Source organism: Indicator indicator, chromosome 35 (assembly GCF_027791375.1).
Source record: "Indicator indicator isolate 239-I01 chromosome 35, UM_Iind_1.1, whole genome shotgun sequence".
In the NCBI taxonomy this organism is placed as follows: domain Eukaryota; kingdom Metazoa; phylum Chordata; class Aves; order Piciformes; family Indicatoridae; genus Indicator; species Indicator indicator.
Window position 1 is genome coordinate 4231673 of NC_072044.1, and position 26289 is coordinate 4257961.

Here is a 26289-nt window from a genome sequence, read left to right on the forward strand (position 1 = left end):
TTCCCCCTGGTCACCACAGCCAGAGCTGCTTCAGGGTGTCACTGGCAGTTACTGGTTGGTTACTGATGTGCTCCCAGTTTCAACTGGGCTGCTGTGGGGTGACTGGGGCAGGCACTAGGTGTGACTGGGGGTCACTGGAGATTACGGGTATCCCTGGCTGTCACTGGTGGTTGGTGGTAGTTACTGGTGTTACTGGTGTGTTCCCAGTTCTGGCTGGGCTGTTGTGGGATGACTGGAGGGGCACTGGGTGTTACTGGAATGACTGGAAAACACCATGGGTCACAGTTTCCTGGTATCCCTGGTTGTCGTTGGCGGTTACTGGTCTTACTGGAGTGCTCCCAGTTTTGACTAGCCCACAGTGGCATGACAGGGGTTTACTGGGTGTTACTGGAGTGACTGGAGAGCATTGGGAGTAATGGGTTTGTGGCATCTGTTCTTCTCTGGTGGTTACTGGTGTTACTGGTGCCCTCCCAGGTCTGACAGGGGTGCTATGGGCTCTCCTCCCCCATTTCCCTGCTGGAGGCTCTGGGGCAGGGTCAGAGGTTGCCTCTCCCTCTGTGCATGCTGAGACAGCAGCAGCCAGCACCCAGTTACCCTGCCATGGGACACCCCTCACCCATGGGATCCCCAGCACCCATTAGAAAAGAGGTTGTGGGTGCTTGGGGGGGGTTCAGTGGGTGCTGGGCAGGGGGTCCAATGGGTGCTGGGAAGTCTCAGGGGTGGGGGGAAGTCCCATGGGTGTTGTCATCAGGTGAGTGACAGTTTCCTCGTTCACTGGACAGGGGAACCCCTGGAGTCACCTCAGACCTAGGGGTGCTGGAGTAGGGCACTGTAGCAATGCTACAGGGTTAGGGTGACACAAAGGGACATAGGAAGGATGGGGGGGACATAGAGGAGTGTGGGGACAAACAGGGAACATGAGAGAGACATGGGGGAGATGGAGTAAAAATGGGTGAAAATGGGGACATGGGGAGTGACAGGGCTGTGAGCAGCCAGGGCCCCCCAATGTCCTCTGCATCCTCCTGCCCTGGGAGAGGCTGTGGGAGTCAGGGGAATGAGCTCAGGGTCAAAACTGAACATGTCCAGCTCCTGCTCCACCAGGGAAGGTGCCAGCACTGATTGTTGGTGTCCATCCTTGAGACCCCTTGGCAGCCATTGCGTAGCCCCAGGCACTCTGGGGGCACCACTTTGATTTTAGATTCTAATCCAGGATGCTCATCCAACCTGGCATTGAACACCTCCAGGGAGGGAACATCCACAGTCTCCATGGGAAACCTGTTCCAATGCCATCAGTTGCCCTTCCCTACCCACTGATGCTGTAACTCCATCATAAAAGGGCACCAAGTTCACCAGGCAGGGTTTCCCCTTGCTGAAGCCCTGCTGGTTACCACCAATCACCTCTGCTTCATTTTCCGTAGGCCTCAGCAAGGCCTTCAGGAGGATCTGCTCTGTGGCCTTGCCAGGCATGGAGGTCAGACTGACTGACATAAAGGAACAATTGCCATGAGGAACAATTTCTTCCCCTCAAGAGTCTTCAAGAACTTCTCCCTTCTCTGCAGTCTGAATCTCCCTCTTTTAGTTTCACCCCTTGTGCTGTCACAACAGGCCCTGCTAAAATTCTGCCTCCATATTTCTTCCTGGCCCCCTGAAGTACTGGAAGGCCACCAGAAGGTCTCCCTGGAGCCTTCTTCAGACTGAGCAATCCCAACTCTCTCAGCCTGACCTTACAGCAGAGAGCTTCCAGCCCTGCCAGCATTGCGGTGGCCTCCTCTGGCCCTGCTCAAACAGGTGCCTGTCTGTGCTGTGCTGAGGACTCCAGAGCTCAGGAGAGGTTTGAGCAGTGCTGTTCTCCAGCTCTTCATCCCCCAGCCTGGACTGATACTGGAATTGCTCTGACCCAGCTACAGGGCTTTGCACTTGGCCTTGTTAACCCCCAGAAGATTCACACATTTCTACTTCTCCAGCTTGTTCAGGTCCTTCTGCATGACCATTTGTGACTAACTGTGCCCGAATCACACCAGAAATTTGGGCTGCTTTGTTCCTTTCTGTTTGTTATTCCATAGATAGGATTTATGAGGTGGGCTTTTGGTGTCTTTAAGTAAAGCCAAGATAGAAGCAGCTCCTAAAATCCTTTTGCTCTCCTCCTGAGCCTGCATCAAGCCTGTGATGCCCTTTCCTTCCTATTTTGAACCCCTGGAGATTCCTCCATGCCCTCAGAAAAGGCAGCTCTGGTGCAGGTGAGAACATTGCACTCTTCAGACATAGGCAATCTGCAAGAGAAATCCATCCCTGTGCTCCAGACATGTCAGCATCTCCACCATCTCCAGCAGTGACAGTGTCACCACACTTATGTCCAGAGAAGATCTTTTAGCTACTTTAGCAGGTTCAGTGACCACTGAAGGTGGTTCCACAGCCCTGGGTTGGGAACTCAACATGGCATTGATGGATCAGGACTTGTCTGGGCAGATTTGGGGCTCTTTATCCACTTACTTGCCACTGTGAAACTTTAACAAGTGCAAAGAGGCATCTTTCAGAGGTTTTCTCCATGATCTCCATCTTCAATGCCACAATCTGAATCTTCCAGGGAAGGAGGCAGAGGGTGGTAGGGGAAGTTTTCATTGGCTGGGCTGAGTTTGGACAGCAAGGTAAAAGGTAGAGCTGCAGGGCAAACTTCCACAGACACTCCATCTTCATGTGGAGCTAAAAAAAGAAAATCTGACCCCAGAATTGCTTTGGCAGCTTCACTTCATCTCACACGGAGCGGTACCCTGTGGAGGGACAGGCAGCTCCCACATCCTGGATTCCTGGATGATTTTAGATCTGGAAAACTGCCAGGGTCTTGATGGAGTGAAAGATGAGGTTCATGTGCTCCCACTTCTCCAGCCTGTCCAGGGCCCTCTGAACGGATCCCATGGCTCAGGTGTGTCACCTGCACCACTTAGCTGGGTGCCACCTGCTCACTTGTGGAAGGGGACTCGATCCCACTCTGTGTCATTGGTGAGGACACTGAACAGCACTGGTCCCAGCACATACCCCTGAGGGTCACTGTCACCCATCTCCATCAGAACATCCCAACAGCTCACCCATCAAATCCATCTCTCTCCAGTCTGGAGAGAAGGATGTTGCGGGGCACTAAATCAAAGGCTTCATAGATATCCAGACAGACAACATCCACAGCTCTTCCCTAGTCCACTGAGGGAGTCAGTCCATCACAGAAAGCCACCAGATTGCTCAAGCAGGACCTGCCCTTGGTGAAGCTATCAGAGATGCAATTCCTACTGGAGCATGAGTTGGGTATAAACATCAAGGTTTGGTAGCAGTGGGGATCTCTGTGAGAAGAAACCAGGAGATGCCCTGTGCTGGAGCCTGCTGGTATCTGGAATAGACCAACCACAGGACACATCAGGGGATTTATGGAGTCTCTGCACCAACCTGCAAAGTTGGTGGTGCCTCTGAGATCTTACAGAGGGAAGTTGAGCCTGGAGAAACAGGGCAGGTTAGAAAAGGGTTTGAATTCATCTTTGTTTCTCACTGCCCAAACCTACCTTAACTGGGAATAAATTAGTTGGAGCCAAGCCATCAAATCTGGTTGGAAAAGGCCTTAACCACAAACTGACATCTCCCTGCACACAGCTGCTAGACCATGGCCCTGAGCTCCTCATCCAGATGTCTTTTAAACATCTCCAGAAAAAAAAAAACAACCTCCCTAGTTTCATCTTGACCCATTTCCATCCCATTTTCTCCCCCAGTCCTGCTGAGGAGAGCAGAGAGCAGCTTGGTGGGCGTTGAGCTGTGAGCTCAGCCAGCTCCCCAGCACTCAGCTGTGCAGCCAGCTGTGATGGTTTGAAACTGTCTTTTTAATTTTTCCTTGCAAAGTTCAGAACAGAGAAAGTGAAAGAATATAAATAAGTCACTATTGGGTGTAAGAAAGCAAAATAACGATTGTTCTAAACACTTCCATTGGATAGAGAGAAATGTTTAAGAACAATTACCCAAAACAAAGTAGGCACTCGGCACATTCTGTGTTCTGCAGTGGGGGCAGTTGCTGGGCTGTCTGGCTGCTGTTTCTTCTTCTCTTCTGGCGGAAGACAACACATACTGACCTTGGCAGCTAAGTTAACAACTTTCTGCTTAACTAACTCTGCTTCTCTGTCCAGGGGGGTCTGGGGGGAAGCTCCTGGGAGAGAGAGAGGCCCCTTTGGGAGGGTCCCCTTGGGGGGGAAGCAAAGGGAGATCGGTTGTGCTTTTCTGTTGCTTGTATATATTTGTAAGTGTTGTGAATTTTGTATATTTGTACATATTCATTGCATTTCATCGTAGATTTTAGACTCCGCTTGTAAATACAGCCTTCATTTGCTTCCAGACTGGGCTAGCCTGGTTATTGTTGGGGGGGGGGGGGGGAAATTTCAGCTCACACCGACACACCAGCAAAGGGACTTTGCCTACTAATGGCAGAACTCAGCTCTTGTTCTGCTCTGGGTGGTTTCTCACAATACCTCAGCATCTTTTCTGTCCTTGGCATCTGGCAAGAGGCAGCCTGGCAGAAGAGAGAAGTGTCCATTCTGACAGGTTGCTTCCTGGGATGATGATCCAGGATCAAAATGAGGTCATCCTCACCAGCAAGCAGGGAAGCTTTCACGATCCAAGAGGTGACAAGTCCAGGCTGCATGTCAGTGCCCCCTCACAGCAGAGCCTCATGGATCTAAGCAGCTCCATGGAAGGGTGCATATGCCCAGAATTATGCCCAATATAGGTCTAAAACATGTCCCTACATGTTTTGCTCAAACCCCCTCTTCTTTCCCCTCTTTTCCAGAGTGGGTATGTCAGCCCAGAGCTGAAAACAAAAGGCCAGGTGTCACCTAGTCTGGGTAAACAGACTACTTGCCTAGGCTTACTCCCCTCTCTGCCTTGTTGGGGTAAACAAGGTTCACACGTCCAGCTCCTCAGATGCTTGTGTTGTGCTCATGTTTGTGCTTATGCTTCTTCCATATATGGGCAAATTCTGCCTATATGCTCTGCTATAGGTTAATGGCTGTGTTTACCAAGTTTTGCCATTGGCCAAATGCAAGCCTTGAATGAAGGACAAATACTCAAGGGGTTCTTGCCCCTTGCTTGCTGTCTGGAAAAAAGCCTCATCAAACTTGTTTGCTACCCGAGAAAATCCTCATGCCTGCCTGCAATCCAGAACCAAGCCGTGCCTCAGTTTACCATAATCAGCAAAGAGCCCTTTGTGCAGTAGGCGAGAAGTCTGCTGAAAGCTGACCATGAACCCCGGCCAGCCCAGCACGTCGTACCAATCCCGCCGGTAGAAAGAAGCTGCCTAGCCGTGCAGAAGGGACAGAGACCTGGGAGGCTGAGACTGGGGAAGCCAAGCACCCGAGAGAACCAGGACCTCGCCTGAGCTGCAAGAGAACTTGCCCAAACCCCTTTTCAGCAGCTCTAAGCATGACCGCTGTGATCCTGTAGCACTGAGTGCAGAAACTGTTCGAGACCCACTCGCTTGAAAGCAGAGTCACCGCTGTCCTCGGCCAGCCTGGTCCATGGAGACCTGGGAGCGATCTGAGCTGGGAGAAACCCAAGCCAGGAAAGGAGCTGCCACCCGTAGACTGCAGTGCTCCATAGCCCTGACAGCCTCCAGCGGCAGGGTGATCCAGAGTACCGCCTGTGAGCCCCCGAACAGCCGTTATTGGCTTCTGTGCCCTGGGGAAACCTGCCGCACTCTGCAATAGGACAAGACGACTTCAATCTGTTGTTCAGCAGCTCAGGGCAGAGCTATTTTCCAGACAGCATCCATAAAGGTTTTGAAAAGAAAACAACTTGGGCCAAAGCCTCAGCTGTCATCATCTTCAGTGCAGGCACTTCCCAGCTATTTGGAGATTTGAATGAATCTTCCAATTGGAGTCCTAGCTTGTGGCTTCAGTCCTGCTAAAAAGCCGGCTTTGCCTGCCTATGAATTAAGACCATGTCCAAGGGCCATGCTAAACAAGAAAAGATCAGAGGCTGTGGAAGAAACAGGACAGGATGCAGCCCTGCTGAATCCTGACGCAGCTCAGTGACCCCAGAGCCAAGCAGGGCTGGAGGCTGAGCAGCGGTACACACAGGCAGGACGCCAGCACGTCTGTGTGCGCACAGGAGTGGCCACACAGCCTGAGAGACACCCAGCACTCAAAAACACAGCAGCATCACTGTTCCTCTCCCGACTGAGAAGAATCAAGGAGCCGTTAGTCTTGAGTGGAAACCCTACAGGCACACACAAGCAAACAAGGGACCCACAGGCAGTGCGGCTGCCCCTGGATCCTACCCGGTTTGGCGCCTCAACACCACATCTCTGCTGCAGGCTGGCAGAGACCCCACTCACACAGCCCTGCGTGTGCCCGGGCCTCGGCTACCCGCACGAACTGCCGCGCCCTCCGGCCGTGCGGCGGCGCTGACCTCACCTCGCTCGGGGCTCGGAGCCGCTCCCGCGGCCGGCGTGGGCAGGGAGCTCTCCGGGGATGGGTCCGCCCACGGCCGCAGCAGTGCCCAGCGAGGCCGCGATGCCGGAAGCGGGGCGGGAACCGGGCGGGAAGCTGGGCGAGAAGCGGAGCCGAGCTGTGGATAGGTTCTCCTTCCCGCTGCTGCCTGGCTCAGCTGCGGCTCAGCTCGTGCTTGGCTCTGCTCGATTCGGTTCTGCTCCGTTCGGTCCTGCTCCGGCTCGGCTCAGTTCAGCTCGGTTCGGCTCTGCTCCGACATGGTTCAGTTCATCCTCGGCTCGGCTGGGCTCGGCTCCGCAGGGCCGCTGAAGGAAGAGCCTAGGCCAGGAGGTTTCCAGGGTGCCTCACCCTAGTCCGGACACGGGAGGAGCGGCTGCAGGGACTCGGTCCTGCTGGAGGTTCCCGTGGGCCGTCGCAGTCTTCGGCTGGCGTGTTCGGGACACAGACACAGTGGTGGGCCTGGAGCCATTCAGCTCAGCAACCCCAATAGGTCCTGCGGGAGCTGCGCTGCGAAGCAGGGAGGTGCCTGGGCTGGGAGGCATCCGGGAGCTGCATGAACACGCACATGTGGGTGCCAGGAGGTGTGAGGGCGTTCGTTGGTGTGGGTACTGCTGGACAGTGCTGGAGGCATTTCCATCCCTGCTGTTCACAGCAGCAGAAGCCCACCTGGTGTAGCAGGACTCCACCATGGGGTCACTGTGTTTGGGGCCGCTCCTGAGAGCAACAATGGAGTAGATGACATGGGAGGTTCAGGAAGTGTAAGAAGATGAGGATGGATCTGAAGAAGTCTCTTGAGGAAGGAGTCTCTCTGCCAGGGAGGAACACGCAGAGCACTGCAGTGTGCCAGGTTGGTGGCTGCCAGCAAGCCATGTGTAAAACAGAGCACAGCAAGGTGGTGAGCAGTGGCCAGCAGCTGGACACGGAGTCAGAAAGGCTTTGAGCATCCTTTCTACAGGCCCCTGCCTGTAGCAGGCTGCACAGCCCCAGCTCACTCACGCTGCCCTGAGCCTCTGGGACTTCTCCAGCTTGGCACAGTGCAGATGTTTCTCCTTGGATTTCCCACGAGATGGGCCCCAGGTCCTGGCTTTTCCCGCCACAGGCTCTCCTGTGCAGGCAGCAGCAGAAGTATGGCTCCTGGCTTCCACCAGGGTTAAACAGAGGGAAAATGAGGACTGAATGAGAAAAGGGAACATACTTGAACCTGCCTGACATGGAAACTGGGCTGGGTTTGACTCTGGCTTGCATGAAATGCAGCAGAGTGCGGTAGGAAGGGCAGGTTACTAAATTAACCTCCTCCCCATTGAGGGCCCCCAGAGTGAGTCAGTGCTGGCTGGAGCATCTGCAGGAGTTGCTCCCACATCCTTCTCTGTGCCATGGGCAGGGAGTGATTGGTCCCTTCAGTACTGTGGCCCTCCTGGCCTTCATGCAGCCTGCTGCACAGTTGCAAAGTCCTTTCCCTCCATGGGAAAGCCCTGCAAAGCAGAGGAGAGCAAGCTTGGAATAAGGCAGTGTGGTGCAGTGTGTAGAGCAGCTCCCTGGGATGCATGGTGCACAGCTGGTTGGTTGGCATTAGACTGTAACATCCAACATCGCTGTAGGACAGGGATGCCATTTACTGTGGATCACAGCTGTAACTAATGTGATTGCTGCAGTTATTTTGCTGACTCAGCGCAGGAAAACCCAGGAGCAGCCCCTTCTCATGCCTGAGTTTCCCCTGTTGTGGGGAGATGCCTCTCTCCCTGCCTGCCTTCCAGCTCAGGAGCTAGTGGAACTGCTCATCCCATTCATCCACTGGGCTTTCTCACTAGGCTTGTTTGGTTCCTGCACCCCCAGGCATTTTCCATACCCTGCAAGCAGGACTGGGGAGGTGAAGCTGAGCAGGATATTGCCTGGCACCAGCCTGGGTTTCCTCTGCTCCTCCAGAAGAGCATGCCAGAGCACTTTTTGGACTTGACAAGATTCCCAGGAGCTCTAAGGTTGGTGTCAAAGTCCCTGTCAGTGAGCTGGATGCAGTCCCAGAGGCCTGCAGCTCCAGGATCACAGCATCCAGGGCTCAGCTGAGCAGTTTTCACCAGATGAAGACTAAATCCTGCACAGGACACTGATCAGTCTGGGTGGTAAACTGCTTTGGGAGCAGGTCAGGGCTGGGTTCTCCATCTTGCCCTGGATGTTGTGATTCAGTGGGTGGGGCTGCATTCATGGCCTCAGTCAGCCTGGCTTTCCAGTCTGGGCCAAGGAGCCCTCTGTAGCCAGGGAAAGAGCTGAGCTGGGAGCAGTGTGCCCCTTGCTGGGCAGCCTCTTCCACCCCCACTGGCATGTGAGGCACTCGCCTGCCTCTCAATGTGTCTGGAAAGAAGCAACAGCTGCAGGGGCCCTTTTGCTGCCTCAGGAGCTGTGACAGCATCCAGGAGCCAGGCCAGGATCTAAATTTAACTTCATGCTGTGTGTTAGTATAGGCTCCAGCCCCCACTCCTCGCTCTGGTGTGCTGAGCAGCCAGGCTCCATGCACAGGGAGAGCCGGAGGAGCTCCAGCTGACGGGGACACAGGGGGCTGTAGAAGGAGAAACTACTAGGAGGGAAACATCATGGAGCCTGCTTCTACCCAGGATGACATGAGGAGGAGGCAACAGAAGGAGAAGTCCAAGAAGCCGGTGCCACCAGCAGCCCCCCGGCCAGCCAGGGCTCTGTTCTGTTTAACCCTTCAGAACCCGCTGCGCAAGGCTTGCATCAGCATCGTGGAGTGGAAGTATCCTTCTGTCTGCAGGGGTGCAGGAGCAGCCCTGTGAGTGCCTGTGAGCAGGGGGGCTGGGGAGCAGGACCCCTGGGTGGCAGGAAGGAGAACTGTCAGCACACCCCAAGCTCAGGGAGCCCTGGTAGGATGCATGGCAAAGACAGTGGCTGGTCAAACTGAAACAGGGACACGCTTGTGAGGACCTTGGGTAGGGTGGTGTGGGACAGGCAGCGAGGAGGCTGGATTTCAAGGGACTTGGGGAAAACCAGGACAGACTGTTGGGTGAGGAACAGTCTGGGGTGGGCTGGGGGCCAGGCAGAGGAGGAAGGGCAGGAGTGGGAGCTGAGGATGGAGCTGGGAACAACAGGCTGCACCAGGAGAGAGGTTTGGGGGTGGGTAGCAAGGGCATGGTGAGCTGCTTGGGATGGCTCTGTGTGTGTCACCACTTGCCTGATCCCTCAGCTGCCCCCTGCCCTGGTAATGGAGGCTGGTTAGTATCCCCTGAGTCTGGTTAGTATTCCCTGAATCTGGTCAGTATCCCCTGAAACCTTGTTGACACGGTTGTCCTCTCAGCTTCTCCTTCCCACCCCTCCCCAGGGCTGCTGACACAAGTGAAGACTTGTGCTGCTGTTCAAAGGGACAGATTCTCTTCTGCCTCTGACTCAATATAGGGATCAGTGTTGGGAGATTGCTCTTTTATTTGTCTTCTTTTCACTGGGGCCTTACAGCTCAGAAATAGCAACACATCCTGCTTCTGCCACCCAGCCAGGAGCTGTTCTAGGCTTTGTTCACTTCTGCTTTATGGAAGGGAAAGGAACAGGAGATGAAACATTTCACATGGGCTTCAGCAAAACATTTGGGCTCAAACAAAAGGGATGGAATTTAGGGATGTTTCCAGCAAATCCATTTTTTCTGCTCCCAACATTTCTCATTTCAGTCACTGAACCTATCTGCACTTTTCTGGTCTTGGATCACCCCAGCCCTGCCCAGACTTTGCTTTTCTTAGAGGTGGCTTGGCTGCCTTAGGCTGGCTGTGCTGCTGTACACTTAGTGCCACAGGGCTAGCACAGCCATGCCCCTGCACTGCTGGAGATGCCATCGAGTTCAAAGCCCAGGGTGCCCATTTGTAGGCACTCAGGGCATGCTCACACCTCTGGTGGTGCTGTGCTGGATATGGATTTTGAACCTTCTGTCCCTGCAAACAGGCTCTGTCCTTTGAGGAGGGGGAGCAAAGCAGAAATTGGGGAATTCTCTGGCATGCACATGGAAGGGAGCTGTGTCTGTAATAGGCTCTGGGCATGGAAGAAACTTGCGCATAGAGCCTGGTGGCAGGGGAAGAGCTAGAAATAGGATTTACGTCTTCCAACACACTCAAACGCATTCCTTCTCCTGCCCAGGGCATGCACAGCACAGTGTGGGCTTTCCCACACTGCTGCCTTGAAAGGGGAGTGTGAAGGGGGAAGGTGGATGTGCACCAGGAAGGCTGCAGGTGCAGGTGGCTCTGACCTGTGCAGGACAAGTGATCCATGGCATCAGGTTTCTGCAGCATCTCTCTTGTGCCTGGCTGTATTTATACCCAGGGGCACCTGGCAGTCCTCGTTCTGAGATCAGGCTTGGCAGGGTCGTTCCAGTTCCCAAGGGCTCTTATGGTCTTCAGGGCAAACCAAGCTGCCAAGGGGAGATTAGCTGTGACATTTTCTGTAGGGATATCTGGTATCTGACTTCAACATGGCACCACTCACTCCTGTTCCTTGGGCATGTCTCTGCTGCTTAGCTTCTGCTGTCAGAGCACAAGGCTGGGCCACAGAAGGGGGCCAGGGTCTCTTCCAGGTGGCTGGATAGTGGGGGTGTCACCGCAAGGCACAGGTTGGGACCCTTGGATGCTGTGTGGCAAAAGGATGCTGGAAAGAAAGAAGTGAGACTTCAGGATGAGGAGATGAGATGTTGAGGCTCTGGTGCAGTGGCAAGAGGCAGGGACACTGCTGGGGGACACTAAATGCTGGGGTTTTTTTGGCTCACTCTGGCCCACTGCATTTCTACCTCATACTGGTGGCAGACTCAAGCTTGCTAGCAGCAAGCTGATCCCAGCTCCAGTTGCCAGATGGCTCGGGGGGGTGTGGGGGGGGGGGATGCTGCTCATCTCACCTTGAAGCAGGCAGGGATGCCTCTGACCCCTGGGCTCTGCCCCATTGCCTGGGACAGCCCTGGAAGAGGCAGCAGAAGGGTTACTGGTGGCTCCCAGCCCATGGCAGTCCTGGGGACAGTCACAGGAGCACTGTCTGCACTGGGGCTGGGGAGATCAGCAGCTGAATGTTCTGTTAGAGGAGACCTTGGCTGCGCTGCCTTGTCCCTGGATGCCTTCTTGCCATGGTTAGTGAGCAGAGTGGGGATGCTGAGGACATGAGGAGGCAGAGCCACTGCCAGCGCACTCTGGAGGGTGATGCTTTAAGTGCCTGCATTGTGCTGACCCCTGGGGGCAATTTTCTGAGGGATCATGATGAGGAAACTCACAGCTCTCCCATCCCCTTGTTCCTCTTCCACTGCAGCTTTTTGAATGGTGCCCTCTCCCCATATGTCCTCTGCCAAAGCTGCTCTTTTCCAGGAGCCAGGTGCTGAGTGTCCAGGCCCTGTGTCTCCTCCTGACCTATTCCCTCCCTCTGTGGGGAACCAAGAAAGGGACAGCAGCTGAGGGTGTGCAGAGGATTTTGACTGCTCTCTCTGGTAGGGTTTCCCGAGAGCCAAAGTGGTTTTTCCCCACATACCCAGGCAGGACAGGGCAAGGCTGTAACTGCTGTTTCATTCCTATCTCCACTCCTTAACACTTCCTCTCAGACCCTTTGAGATCATCATCCTCCTGACCATCTTTGCCAACTGTGTTGCACTGGCCATCTACCTGCCAATGCCTGAGGATGACACCAATGTTGCCAACTCCAGCCTGGTAAGCCCCAGCCCTGCCTGCTGTTTGCTGGCAGCCAGCTGCCCACCTCCAGGGCTCTGTGGATCTGGCTGTTCAGTGTGGCATGGGTGCAAGATGGTGATGCTTGTGGTGGGAGCATCTCCTGCTGCCCTGTCATGGAATCACAGAATCAGAGTGTGGCTCAGGTTGGAAGGGACCTCAGAGATCATCTACTGCACACACACCCCCCTCCCATCCCAGTGTTGACAGGGACACCTCTCAGCTAGGCTCAGCTGCTCAAGGCCTCATCCAGCCTGGCCTTGAACACCCCTAGGGAGGAAGCATCCACAGCCTCCCTGGGCAGCCTGTGTCAGAGTCTCACCACCCTCACACTGGAGAACTTCTTCCTCAGCTCCAGTCTGCTCTGCCTCAGCTTCCAACCATTCCCCCTTGGTCTGTCTCTAGACACTTCAGGAAGTCCCTCTGCAGCCTTCCTGCAAGATGCCTTCAGGTACTGGCAGGCAGCTCTGAGGACCCTTGGAGTCCTCTCTTCTCCAGGCTGCACACCCCCAGCTCCCTCAGCCTGGCCTCATGGCAGAGGTGCTCCAGCTACAGGAGTGAATTCCAATCAGTCAGCATTTCAGATTGCCTCTACCTGCAGTTATGTCGATGCTGAAGAGCAGTGAGCACTATCAGCAGCTATAAATGGGTGCCAGCACCCCTGAGGCAGGCTTGTTATAATTGATGTTACTTTAGAGATGTTTGACCAGTAGCATCCTGTCGTGACTGGGCTGTAGAGATCAGACTTGGAGCTGTCGGATGGCAAACGCTGCAAATGCAGGAGGCCGAGTGGGGCAGAAACCTCTGCAAAAAAGGTTTGCAAGGCGGCCTGGAACCACCTTTAGGTGGCGATCAAAGGCAGCAGATTGGCAACTGAGGTGCAGGGGAAAAGAGACCAAAAAAGAGAATAAATCCTCTGATTTTTTTAATCACACTTCCAAAAGGAAAGAGGTTTTAGTTCATTGGTTTTGGAGTCACATTTCCTGACCTTTCATTTCAAAACTGGATTTTCATGTTGGTTCTTTTTATTTAAAAGGAAAAAAAAAAAAAACGAACTATCTTGGTGAAGCGGAGAGGTTGCTCCATCCTAACCAGTTCTTTGTTTTGTTTTGCTTTTTCTCCCAGTCATTTTGCCTGCAATAAGATGTTTTGACGATCCAAACCAGTAGTTTGCACTGGTTTTAGCTTGTCCTTGCTTTCCCCTCTTCACATGCCCAGCATGGTTTACTCTGTATTAATTCCCATTGAGCCTGAACCAAAGCCTCTAACAATGCCCTGAATGAAATGTTCTGCTCTGCTGATTCAGGGCTCCTCTGTGCTGGAGTGGGGGCTGTTGTGTGCAGATATTGCTGGCAGCTCATGACTTGAAAAAAACTCTTCTCTAGTTTTTGCCTCCTGTTCCTTAGAGCCTCTGCAGGGCAAAATATGAAAGTAGTCAAAGAATCTGAGATGTAAAACACAAAGTAAGGTCTTTCTTGTGCCATTTTTAGTTCCTTGAGCTACTTTTGTCCCTTTCCCTCTCAAACAGGCTTTTAGGGGCAGTCGAGGTTCTGTTTGCTTTTTCCTTGGAAAAAGAAGGAAATGAGTTCCTGCTGGCAGTATGTTATGTGTTCTAAAAATAAAACCAAGATAAGTCCATAGAAGAGAGGAGTTAAACCCATAGAGTTATTTCCTGGGGTGCTCCAGCTCCCCAGAGCAGCCAGACCAGCTCCCCAAACCCCTCTGAGCTCAGGGCAGAGCTCAGATCAAGACATTGCCTTTGGTGTCTTCCCTGGCTGAAGGGGCACAGGAGGGTGTGAGAAGTGCAGGTGCTCAGCTGAGTGGCAAAGCAAAGCTGGGGCAGGGTGGGCAGAGAGCAGGAGGTGGGCACAGTGTGAATGGGGGCAGCAGCCCAGCTCACAGTGCTCCTGGGCAGGGGCTGATGCTGCCCAAGAAGGCTCAGCAGCCTTTGCCATGGGTGGGAGGCAGGCAGGTGGAAATGAAGTGTCCCCTGTTCTTGTGTGCTGTGTTAGATCACTTCTCCTGTGTCTTGCTGAGACAATTTTCAGCCTGTTGCCTTGCAGCCCTCTGTCAGCAGCCTGGCAGCCCCAGATTCTGTTCTTGGCACACCTCTATCATCCTCCTCTGATGGGGGTTCCATGGGGCCCACAGCTAGGAGCAGCAAAGGCTTGGTGGGCTCATTTCTTCCTGCAGCAGAGATGCTGCCATGTGTTTAATCTCTCCCTGTCACCTTTGAAATGGCCTCACTTCATTGCCCAGCTCTTTCTGCAGAGGACTGAGCTTACCTAAAGACCTTGGACTTGTTGAAAAGACAGAAGGTGTGAGGGTGACCCCAGTCACAGCTGTATGGACATTGCCCCACAGTGTTTGTGGAAGCAGGGTCAAAGCCTGCTTCCCTCGGAGCTCCCTGATAATGGGTGTGCAGGAGCCTGTCCTGCCCAAATTCCTTCTGAGAAGCCTCCTGCATCCCGGGCAGCTCTCACTCAACACTGAAGGCCACTCTGCTCTGAAGCAAGGGGAATCTTGGGAAGGGACAATCCCCTGTGTGACCTCTGCTTCCAGCTGGAAGGCCTGGAGAATAGCTATGCTTGTGACTCTGCTTTGCCAGGACCACCCAGGGCAGGTCTGCACACAGGGCTTACGCCAGGTCTGGAGTTGGTCTCCTGAAAGCTCTGTTAACCAGAATCCATTTTAGGGGGTGAAAAAAATGCTGTTTAATATCCCATGAATCTCCTGTGATTGTGTTTCACTTTCTCCTGGAAGAACTACAGCTCAGCAGACCTCATTGTTCTTTTGTGATTAGATTTCTTTTGATCCAGAATATTTCCCTGCTCGTGCTTGGTGTGTCTGTTTTGTCTAATTCTTATGAAATCAAAATATTTTCTTTGACTCCCAAGACATGGTTTTGGCTTTTCACTTCAGTCAGAAACTAGTAGCATTCATCTTCACTTTGCCTTGAGTCTGCAGCTCTGGCAGGGAGCTGGCACTGCTTGGTTTTCCCCAGGAGCAAGGAGGTGCAGCATGTGTTTGGCAAGGCAGTTACCCAAGGCAGTGGAGATGGCTGCAGCTGAGCTGTGCCTGGGCTCTGGGAATGGGCAACAGAGAAATAAAGGCAAATTCAGAGCATGATTTGTCTCCTGGGGCAGTTGGTCTCCTGCTGTACCTTGGTGTTTGCAAGCTGCACACGCTCAAGTGCCTGTTTTTGCCCACTAATGGGACCCAAAGTGACTGCTCACAGGGAGGCCACCCTCTCAGAGCATCCCAAGGCCACCCTCTCAGAGCACCCTGAGGCAGCTGGGCTGAGTCCCATGTACTCTGTAAGCATAGCAGGGGGCCTGGGGAGGGGGGACAGAGATGGAGCTCAGGCTGCACAGAGGACACTCTGCATAACACAGGTCATGGCCTGTGTGCAGGCACTTTGCTGGTGCCCCACATAACCTCTTTATGCATGGGGGTGGTTAATAGCAAGGAATATTCTACCAAAACTGCAACTACTTGAGGCTGCATTGGGTTGTGTCTCAGCCACAGGGGTCAGGGGACCAACATCTTGAGGTGCAAACGTCTGGAGACATCAAGCTCTGGCGGTGCCAAGCTCTGGAGGTCCCAGAGTCATTTTCCAGACACCGGTAACTGGAGATGTTTACATCTGGAGTCATCATCTGGAGGTGCCACCATCTGGGGCATTTCTGTCTAGAGACCACCAAGTGGAGACAACATTTTGGAGACAACATTCATGGAGATGCCATGGACCAGAGTCACCTCTTGATGAAGCAAGGTGCTCAATGCTTGGAGGCTTCCAGTGCGGTGGCCAAAGCTCAGAAGTCTTCATGGAGGTGGTCAATGCTTGGTTGGTCCCAGGGTTTTTGAGCCTGAGCACAGCTCCAGGCACATTTTAGTGACACGACTGTGGGCATTCAGTACTGTTTCAGGTGTCCCCAGGACTTCATCTGCTCTGGAGGAGCAACTTGCTTGGGGGTCCTGTGTAACTCTGCCACCCCAGGCCTGTTCCCTATAGTCCAGGGCACCTCGAGGATTGCTGAGAGCAGCTCCCTGTGTCCAGCAGTCCTTGAGCAGTGCTGGTCCAGTGCTGGTTTTGAAGAGTGACCACCTGCTGTCAGATGTCTGTCCCTGGAGGCTGGCATGGGTCACTCACTGCAAGAAAGTCCTGATAAGATGTGGCTTTCCTAGGGCCTGGGGTCACCCTTGGTCTCCTGGAGTCCTCTAACAGTTGTGAGAACAGACCACATGCCTGCAGCCCTTCATGTGCAGGCTCAGGGCAGGGGACTGCAGAAAGTTGTTACCCTTTCACCCAGCAGCTTGGGGTATATAGCACTAGGAAAAAAGCAGCTTGCGAAGCTTGCTCCATCAGGCAGGATGTCCCATGGGCCCCAGCTGCAGAGCAAGGCTTCCCCTGAAGACACCTTGCTGCCCTGGAGAAGCCTTGGTGGTTGGGACCTGGAGGTATTCAAGGTGAGGCTGGACAGGGCTCTGGGCAACCTGATCCAGTGGAGGATGTCCCTGCTGACTGCAGGGGGGTTGGACTGGATGAGCTTTGGGGATCCCTTCCAACCCAGACCATTCTGTGAAGAATTAGCTGCAGTTCCTCTGGAATTCTCTTCCTTCAGCTGTGCTCTCCACAGCCTGGTTCTGACAGGCGCTAGCAGAGCCCTTGTCCACACTGTGTCCAAACCATTCTCCTGTCCATGGTTTTGCTGGCTTAGGTGATAGCACTCAGCCAAGCCTGAGCTGTGGAGCCCTTGGAGACATTCAGAACCTACATGGACAACTTTCTGAACAGTGAGCAGTGGCCTAGATGATCTCCAGAGATACCTGCCAGGCAAAAACCTCCTCTGACCCATGACAACTGCCACAGGCATGGCAAAGGGGCACCCCTCAGCCTAGAGCAAAGGGTGCTGTGAGACGTGAAGATGCTGGAGCTGCAGGGGAGAAGTTCTGGATGCCTCCTCCTTGGAAATGTTTAAGCCCAGGCTGGATGAGGCCTTGAGCAACCTGGGCTAGTGGGAGGTGTCCCTGCCCATGGCAGGGGGGTGGAGCTGGATAATGTTGAAGCCCAAGCCATTTGGGTTGTTCCAGCCCAAGCCATTCTCTGGTTCTATGACAGATAACGCAAGGGTGCCCTGGCATCTCTCCCCCAGATCTTTGAGGATGATGCTTTTCTGTAGGTTCCTGTAGCTTAGATCAAATCATCTCTGCTCACAAAGCCTCTTTGCTCCTCTCACTGCAGCTGCTCTGGAGATGCAGACCAGGAGGTGGCTGTTGCTGGAGCAGTCAGAGGGAGCAGGGCCTGACTGGGACTGAGAGTCTCTAGGGGAGGTGCAGTAGCTGATGGTGCAGAAGAAGGAAAAGAGCATGGAGGGGGACAGGAGGCTGGGAATAGTTTGGAGGAATCTGGGGAGGAGGGTGAGTGTTGTGAGTCCTGCCACAGCAGGTTCTTTCTGCTGGGAAGCAGGAGTAGCTCTGGCTGTGTTCTGGTCACTCTGATCCTCACTAGCTGTGCCTGCCTCACATTGGCCAGGTGGGAGGCTTTAGCCAAGCCCTTGCTCCCCCTGTGCCCTGGGAAGAGACACCAGGAACATGGAGTGGGGACTCAGTCTGGAGAGCTGCAGGGCCTGGGATCTGCTGAACAGGCTGGGGCCGGGTCATTGTGTTGGTGGTGCACAGGTATGTGGCAGCCCAGGGGCTGACAGGGACCTGCAGCCTATTGTAGTGGCCTTTGGAAGCTTGGCCTCTTCAGACACCCACTCCCAGCTCTGCCAGGCAGCTCTGCCACCCTTCCCTGAGCAGCCTTCCACCATGAGTAGCCAGCTGTGAATTCTGGGGCTGATGAGGGGTGATGCAACAGAGAGGGTCCTCAGGTGTTAGGGAGTGACCAGGGCTTCAGTAAAGTCAGTGGGGTTGGAGCTGTGCCCATGGCCAGTATGTGCCTTGCTTGTAGGGTCTGCATAGCTCCCTCATGGCACAGACACAAAGTGGCTGCTGGCATTCTGAGTGCAGCATCTCCACTCATGGGCAGCACCAGAGCTGGGGGAGTGCCTGACTGATGTCTGCTTGGCTCCCCTTGGGCACATGAGGTGGGGTCTGTACCTCATGCAGGACACCCAGTGCCTGCCCTGCTGTGAAGCTGCCAGGTCAGGATGTCCTTGGGCCTCCTTCTGCTGCTGTCTGTATGTGCCAGGCAGTTTTCCCTGGCTCAGGATATTGCTAGTCTGTGTTATGCAGCTACACCACTTGGAGAGCCCAGAGAGACTTTGCCATGACTTGCTCCACCAAAAGGCTCACTGACAAAGGTCCCTGGGAAGTGTCCCACAGTCAGGGCTCCTGCTCTGGTAACATCAGAACTCCCCCACATTTTGCAGCCTCATGGGATGGGTAGCTGCTGCACCCAGAGCTGCAGGACAGATAGGGGGAGCATGGTCCTGGTCACACTGATGGATCACTGCACAGAACCTTCATGCTGGCTGTGCCAAGGCTTTGTTTTGTCCTAGGGGTGCAACATTGGCAGGGCAGATCAGGCTGATCCTGTGGCCAGCTCAGCAGTCAGCTGGGACTGCAAGGAAATTCACAACTCCAGGATGCAGGGAATGGAGCCAGGTCACAGGGGGCTGCTGCTGGCTGTCCCTTGGCCTAACTTTGATCCTTGCTGCTCACTGGCTGTACAGGGTGGGCACTGGAGCTGGCCCAGGCACCATTTATCTGATTTGGGCTTCTCAAAGGGATTTCCAGGCATGGCAAGGCAGTTTTTGTTCCTGGGCAAGGGGGTTTCAGAGGGAGATTCCTGCCTGTCAGAAACCTTGGAGCCTGATTCTGTCCTTCAGGGTGAAGTGGGAAAGGAATTAACTTTTGTGATGCTGGAGCTCCAGGCTGGATCCTGGCACTTAACAGCCTGGGTCTTGGCAGCTGCAGGGTTGCTGGGGCTTGCAGTAAGCTCCACCATGCTCCTGCATTTGCTGCACAGGAGATACCCCTGCAGACCTCTGCCTTCTGGTGTGGCTCTGCAGTCCCTCTGTACCTGATCTGAGCCTCACAACACTTGGATTCACTTGTCAGAGATTGCAAGGACAGGCTTTGGGAAGCAGAGCAGGAGGGATCTGTCACTGCTAAAGGGAGGAGGCAAATGGCATTGAGTTGCCTCAGCTGAAGCTGTGAGGACAGAGCCCTGCTAACACCACTGACTGCAGTGCTTAGGCCTCTGTTCCTACCATTCCTGCCCTCAGATCCAACAAGAAACTGGCACTGGTATGAGTGACATATGGGGGTACTTGGCACAGCCACTGCCTTTGGATGTGGTAACTGACAAAGCAAAGCTGTCTGAACCCTGGCTCTGGTTTCCTAAACGGGCAGCAATTTCCACCTGGCAAGCCAGAGGGGCCCTGGGAGGAAGCTGTGCTCACAGCACTGCAGCCTGCCCAGTGCTCATACACTTCCAGCTCCATTTCTGCCTTCCTGCAGTTCCCTGCAGAGCCCCTGCAGGGATGCTCCTTGCCCTTCATGGGGAGCAGATGGAGGAGAGGGGCCATGGAAAACCAGAAGTATAAATAGCCCTATCCATCTGTCTGCTGCAGGGAGACTAAGCCCAGTCTGGAAGGGGCCATCCACAGTAAGGACACTGATTGCAGTGACAGGCACAGCCAGGTGGGCACAAGCAGCTCTTGGCTGTGCTCTGGGCAAAGATGAGCTGGTGTGGGCCCTGTGCCCACAGGGCTGTGCCGAGCCCTGCAGTGGGGTGCCAGATCCTGCCTGGGAGGGAGTGCAATGCCTCTGTCTAGCAGAGCCCCCAAGCCAGTTCCTAGCAGCTCACTCTGCCAGACATCTGGCATTAGGCAGGACTTGAGCCAAAGGCTTTACTTCCCTGGGATCCCAGGGCAGAAGGGATGCGCTGGGATGCCACAATGCAGTTAGCTTTTCCCATGGTGACTATGTGGTATCCCCAGGAGAGATGCAGCAAGTCTTCAGGTGCAGGGGATGAGGAGAAGTTGTCAGTGCTGCCTGTGGGAGGAAGGCTATGGGAGAATGGAATGGAGAGGCAGCAGGGAGGACATGAGAGATGTGCAGTGCCATGGGCCTGGCACCTTTGGGTTGGGAAGTGGTGGTGTGCTGGTTTGAGGCCAAACAGATCCTCTCTTGCCCTGAGAGGGACAAAAGAATGACACTTACACAAATGGATTGGAGAGTGATGGAAAGTTTAAATGGAAAAGCAATTGGTGAAACTACAAAACACGACAAGCATAGTGCCAAGAACATCCCAAAGCATAGAGTCCCTTACATAACACCCAAAGGCTTTCCAATTCTTCCCTTCTCCCACCTGAGGGTCTACCCAAACCCCCAGGGCTCTTTCTTCCCCCCCCCCCCCCACTGCTAGGCAAGTCTCAGGCTGGCCAGGTCTGAGACTGCCCCCCTCCATTCTCCTCCTGGCATTAGGCCTAGACAGGCCTAAGAGGCCTCGAGATACTCCCCCACTGTTACCCGATAAGAGAGAGCATCTCCTGTGGGAGCAGAGAGGGAAGAAAGAGGAAGAAAGAGGAAGAGAAGGACTTTGCAGATGGATGGATAGGGGGCAGGATTGATGGGTAGGAATAGGCTGATTCCTGTGTCCACCCTATTGGGTGGGCATTCAGGACACCGGAGGTGTGGCTTATGTGGCAGTGACAGGAGGCACCCAGCCTGAACTGCCACAGGTGGCTTTGCTGGCATAGTTTGTAAGAGCTAGGGACATGGTCCTGCCAGTGTGCCACTGGAGGGATGCAGGGGGTCATACTGCAGATCAGAGAGTGGCATGTGGTGCTCAGGGTAGGCACAGTGTTAATGGTGTGCATGGGAGATCACAGACGCTGTCAACAGGGCTGATCCACAGGGAGCATCCACACACGGTGGTGACAAGGGAGCTGGCAGCCTGCTCTGACAGAGTGTCCTTTCCACCCCAGGAGAAGATTGAGTATGCCTTCCTCATCTTCTTTGCCATCGAGGCCATGCTGAAGATCATCGCCTATGGGTTCCTGTTCCACACAGATGCCTACCTGCGGAACGGCTGGAATGTGCTGGACTTCTCCATCGTGTCCCTAGGGTAATACAGAGGGGCAAAGCTGCTGCTGCTCAGCTTCTGCCAGGCCTGGGCCATAACCCAACAGCTACATCAGTTTTTCTGGTGACTGCGGTGGGGTCTGGGGGCAGCTCTCATAGACTCAGTTCATGGCCTTGTCTGGGCCTCCTTTTATATGCCCTAACATCCCCTGGGATCCTCTCTGACTCCTGTTTCTGATTCCTTAACACCTCTCTGGTCTCCTTGCCCTGGAGAATGGGAATGGCACAGGATACTCTGGGGTCTGGTACATAGAGATTGCACTGGGCTCAGGGGACGGGAGAGCCCTGGGTTGCTCAGCGGTGAAGGTGGAATTCAGCAGGGGGGTGCCCAGCAGAGTCCTGTCCCTTGCTTTCCTGTCTGCAGAGCTCTAAACTCTTAGCACAGATTTTGTGGTCTCCATCCTCATGCCCTTTGCTTCCTTCTTCTCCTCCTTCTCCTCCTCCTCCTTCTCCTTCTCCTTCTCCTTCTCCTTCTCCTTCTCCTTCTCCTTCTCCTTCTCCTTCTCCTTCTCCTTCTCCTTCTCCTCCTTCTCCTTCTCCTTCTCCTCCTCCTTCTCCTCCTCCTCCTCCTCTTCCTCCTCCTCCTCTTCCTCCTCCTCCTCCTCCTCCTCTTCCTCCTTCTCCTCCTTCTCCTCCTCTTCCTCCTCTTCCTCCTCCTCCTCCTCCTCCTTCTCCTCCTCTTCCTCCTCCTCCTTCCTCCTTCTCCTCCTCCTCTTCCTCCTCCTCCTTCTCCTCCTCCTCTTCCTCCTCCTCCTTCTCCTCCTCCTCCTCCTCCTTCTCCTCCTCCTTCCTTGCTGTGTGTCCCAACTCTTTCAGGCTTGTCACCATGACTCTGGAGCAGGTCAATGCCAAGCAGAGTGGGACGCCAGGGGGCAAAGGCGGTTTTGATGTGAAGGCTCTGCGAGCATTCCGTGTGCTGAGACCTCTGCGCCTGGTGTCTGGAGTGCCGAGTGTGTGAGGGGCTGAGGGGGGCACTGGGCCCTGGGTCCAGCTGGGTGGGGAGCCGTGGGGCAGGTTTCTTGCTGCTGGGTCAAGCCCAGACACAAGGTGGGTGTGGAGGAGCCACAGGTTCTTGCTCATCCTTTCAGCTTGCAGTTGTCAGCACACACAGAGCTCCCTCTGTGGCTCAGTGTCAGCACCTTTGGGTGGTGAAAGGGGCCAGGGTCTGCCTCTAGTTTCTCAGGTCATGTGAATACAGCCAGGAAGAGAACAACAGAATGGGAAGCAGCCTTCAGCACTGCCTGGTGCCTGGCTCTGCTTAGTGTTTGCCTGGCAGGTAGAGAAAGGATTTCCTTCAGTGATTTCAGTTCCAGCCTCCCTGTGCCCCTCTCTCTCTGGCATGAGGCATTTCAGAGGCTGCTTCTCAGAGGGGCTGGCAGGAATGCAAGGTGCACCCAAAGCTGTTTAGAAAGTGGTTGACCTCCCTTCTCTTTGGTGCAGGCCTTCAGGTTGTCCTGAACTCCATCATCAAGGCCATGGTACCCCTGCTCCACATCGCCCTGTTGGTCCTCTTCATGATTATCATCTACGCCATTGTTGGGCAAGAGCTCTTCAAGGGCAAGATGCACAAGACCTGCTACTACCTCAGGACAGGTGGGGCTGTGCCAGGGGGATGATGTGGCAGAGATGTCTCTGTGTGGCTGCTGTGGGGTCTGCAGAGGTTCTGTGAGTAGCAGAAAGTCTGCTCTTGCCCCTGGCAGGCCTGAGAGTATGGCAGGAGTGAATGATGCTTGGCGATGGTATATGGAGTGAAGAGAGGGGACCCTCTTGAAAGCTTCTGCAGGAGACTGACAGGTGCTGGAACCTTCTGTGCTTGGCCTTGGGCTCACACCACGGCTTTCCCCCTCAGATGTGATTGCCACAGTGGCATCAGAGAAGCCAGCCCCATGCACCAGCTCTGGCCACGGGCGACACTGCACCATCAACGGCACTGAGTGCCGAAGCGGCTGGCCAGGACCCAACAATGGCATCACTCACTTTGACAACTTTGGCTTTGCCATGCTGACTGTCTACCAGTGCATCACCATGGAGGGCTGGACGGAAGTCCTCTACTGGGTAGGCTTCAGCAGCTTGGGCTTGGTTCCCAGCTTGACAGAGGGGATGGCTGGTCCTGCTCAGAGCAGGGGGGTTCCTCCAGGACACAGGACTCACAGCAGGGTTAGGTATCTCCACCAGTGAACAACATCCTGACCTGACCAAGCTTCCTGATGTGATGCACATCCCAGAGTGCATGAGGCATCTCTCCCACATCTCTGCAGGCACTGCCCGAGCTGTGTTTGCTCTCCAGACAGACAGGAGGATGCTCCAGCTCCCACCTTTGTGCCAGGGTACAGGCCAGACACAGCAGTGCCTGGCTGGTGGATGCCTCTCCAGCAGACCCCATGTGCTGCAGTCACTGGGAGGCTGTCTTGCTGATCCTTAGGCTTGAGGCTGATGTTTAAATTTGCTCCCCAGATGTTTGGCTCTGACTTTACCTCCAATAAAACCAGATACAGAGTCATCAGGAGGCAGGGCTCAGAGTTAGGCTAATCTGCTACCATCCCAAGTATTCGCTTTAGAGGGCACAAAGCTCCCAGAGGCTGTTTCAGGGACAGGGACAGACAGCAGACTGTTCAGAATGCTTCACCTGCCTCTCTTCTTGCCAGGTAAATGATGCCATTGGGAATGAATGGCCCTGGATCTACTTTGTCAGCCTTATCTTGCTTGGCTCCTTCTTCGTTCTCAACCTGGTGCTGGGGGTGCTCAGTGGGTAGGTGCCACCCTGGCCTTTCTCTTTACCAGCAGGTCAGTGAGTGAGCAGTGTTGACACTGGCTGGGTTTAACCATGCAAGGAGAAAGCCTGTAAAAGGTTCTGTTCCTTTTCCTCTTCCATTCCTCTCCCTGCTTTTTGGGTGCTTAGAAACCCAGAGCCTTGGGTTACTTTTGTTGTCAGTGTCCATGACTGCCAGAAGTTTTAGCTCAACACCAAACACAGCGATGCTTCCCCTGCAGTGCAGGCAGCTGGCAGCAAACACGGCCATGGAGCTCCATGGAGGTGGTTGTAGTGTGGTCTGCCAGCACCCACAGCAAGAGGAGCTGAGCAGGTAGCCCAAGGCAGTAGTCCCTGCCTCATGGCTGTGAGTCAAGACACTCATTGCCACTGGTACTCACAGTGCTGCCCTGCTCTTGTGGGCACACAGTCTCCTCATGGCCAGCCCAAGGGAAGCACCTCTGATACCAATGGAGGAGGAGCTTTTAGTCTAATTAATGCTTCGGTGCTTTCATCCAAACCCACCAAGGAGCTACCCTCAGCCTGGTTACAGAATCACAGAATGGTGTGGGCTGGAAGGGACCCCCCAAAGCTCATCCAGTCCAACCCCCCTGTAGTCAGCAGGGACATCCTAAACTAGATCATGTTGCCCAGAGCCCTGTCCACCTTGAATATCTCCAGGGATGGGGCCTCAACCACCTCTCTGGGTAACCTGTTCCAGTATTCCACTACCCTCCTGGTAAAGAACTTACAATGATGGTGACACCTCTGTGCCCAATGGCTCACTTAGTGCTAATTGCCAAGTGCAGTTCAAGCTGCTGTGCACAAAACATGTCTGGTGCAATGCTCAACAGCAACACATTGCTGTGGAAAGAAGGCAGCATCCCAGTTTTGCTGCTGGGAAGTGTGTATTGGAGTGAGGGGTGGAGGGTGGGGGTTTAGGCAGCTTTTCTTCTCGGTTCTGTGTAGGCTGGGGGTCTTTCTCATGTGTTTCAATCCTGTGTGTGCCAGTGGACCAGGCTCATCATCTCTGTTAGTTCACAGGGTTAGTTGTACTTGGGTTTGTTAGTCCTCTGCTATGGCAAGAGCCACACAAGTGCACAGGGTTATAATGAATTGGGCATTAATAGACTCACAGTCACAGAAGGTTAAGGGCTGTGAAGGTTAAGGAGATCACTCAGTCCAACCCCCTGCCAAAGCAGAGTCACCAGGGCAGGTGATACATCCAGGTGGGTTTGGAATGTCTCCAGAGGAGACTCCACAACCTCTCTGGGCAGCCTGCTCCAGGCTCTGTCACCCTCACAGTGACAAACTTTTTCCTTATGTTCGCACAGAACCTTCTATGCTCCAGCTTGCCCCCACTTAAAAAAGCTCAGGACCCCAAGACAGCTCACAGGCACCTGAGCCTTGCCTGAAGCTGACAAGAGTCATCCTCGAGGAAGCTGCAGGCACAGCAGAAATTCCTGAAGTGTTTTTGCAAATATAGCTAAAATGTGCTTGAGACCAGGAAGAGCCAGCCAAGGCCTGGCAAGTCCTGAGCCTTCTTGTGCCTGATTACTGTTACCATGTCTGAGACCTGTTACTAACACAAGCAACACCAGGCTGGCTGGGCAGCAGATCTGCAGTCCTGCTAGATACCAGGAGAGCAAAACCAGGAACTGAAAAAGCAGAAGAGTGAGGCTCCCTGTGGCTTTTCTCTGTGGCCTGGTCACTTGTCATGTGATGAGCTCACCTTCCCCACATGGAGAGCATGGGGCAGCTTTCTGCCACCCAGATAGGTGAGACCCCACTTGCTCTAATCCTTAGCAGGGCTGGAGAACAGCTTCCAAGTAGCATTCATTGTCCTGTCCAACACAACATCCTGCAGCAAGGAGCTCCCAAGCAGTGGCCAGTGGGAGGTGGGAAGAAATTCTGCCTGCCATCAGGTGTTAGGGGATGATGCCCCATGGGCTTGAATCATGTAACAGGGCTAGGAAGAAAGTCACTAGAGCATGCCAGTGGCAGCTCCAGGCAGTAGGGTATTCCAGACTTTCCACAGGGCTGTGCTACCTGACCTCTTGAGTCTGTCTCTGCTACTTGTCTTGTCCCAGGGAGTTCACCAAAGAGCGTGAGAAGGCCAAGTCCCGAGGCACGTTTCAGAAGCTGAGGGAGAAGCAGCAGCTGGAGGAGGATCTGAAGGGCTACATGGATTGGATCACTCATGCTGAAGTCATGGACAGTGATCGGGCCAGGGGTGAAGGTACCAGCTCTGCTTGGCCAAGGACCCATGGCACAAGAGCTG

The 26289-nt window shown here is 54.2% G+C and overlaps 1 protein-coding gene across 1 annotated transcript in view; it reads left to right on the forward strand.

Moving 5' to 3' along the window:
• Positions 1-9058: 9058 nt before the first annotated feature.
• The window catches only part of CACNA1S (calcium voltage-gated channel subunit alpha1 S), a 44984-nt gene continuing 27753 nt past the window's right edge, over positions 9059-26289 (forward strand). The window contains exons 1-8 of the mRNA XM_054395925.1: positions 9059-9219; positions 12037-12142; positions 21103-21242; positions 22076-22209; positions 22700-22852; positions 23109-23314; positions 23905-24008; positions 26099-26247. Of these exons, the coding sequence (XP_054251900.1) occupies positions 9059-9219; positions 12037-12142; positions 21103-21242; positions 22076-22209; positions 22700-22852; positions 23109-23314; positions 23905-24008; positions 26099-26247 (1153 nt within the window). The remainder of the gene's footprint in view (positions 9220-12036; positions 12143-21102; positions 21243-22075; positions 22210-22699; positions 22853-23108; positions 23315-23904; positions 24009-26098; positions 26248-26289) is intronic.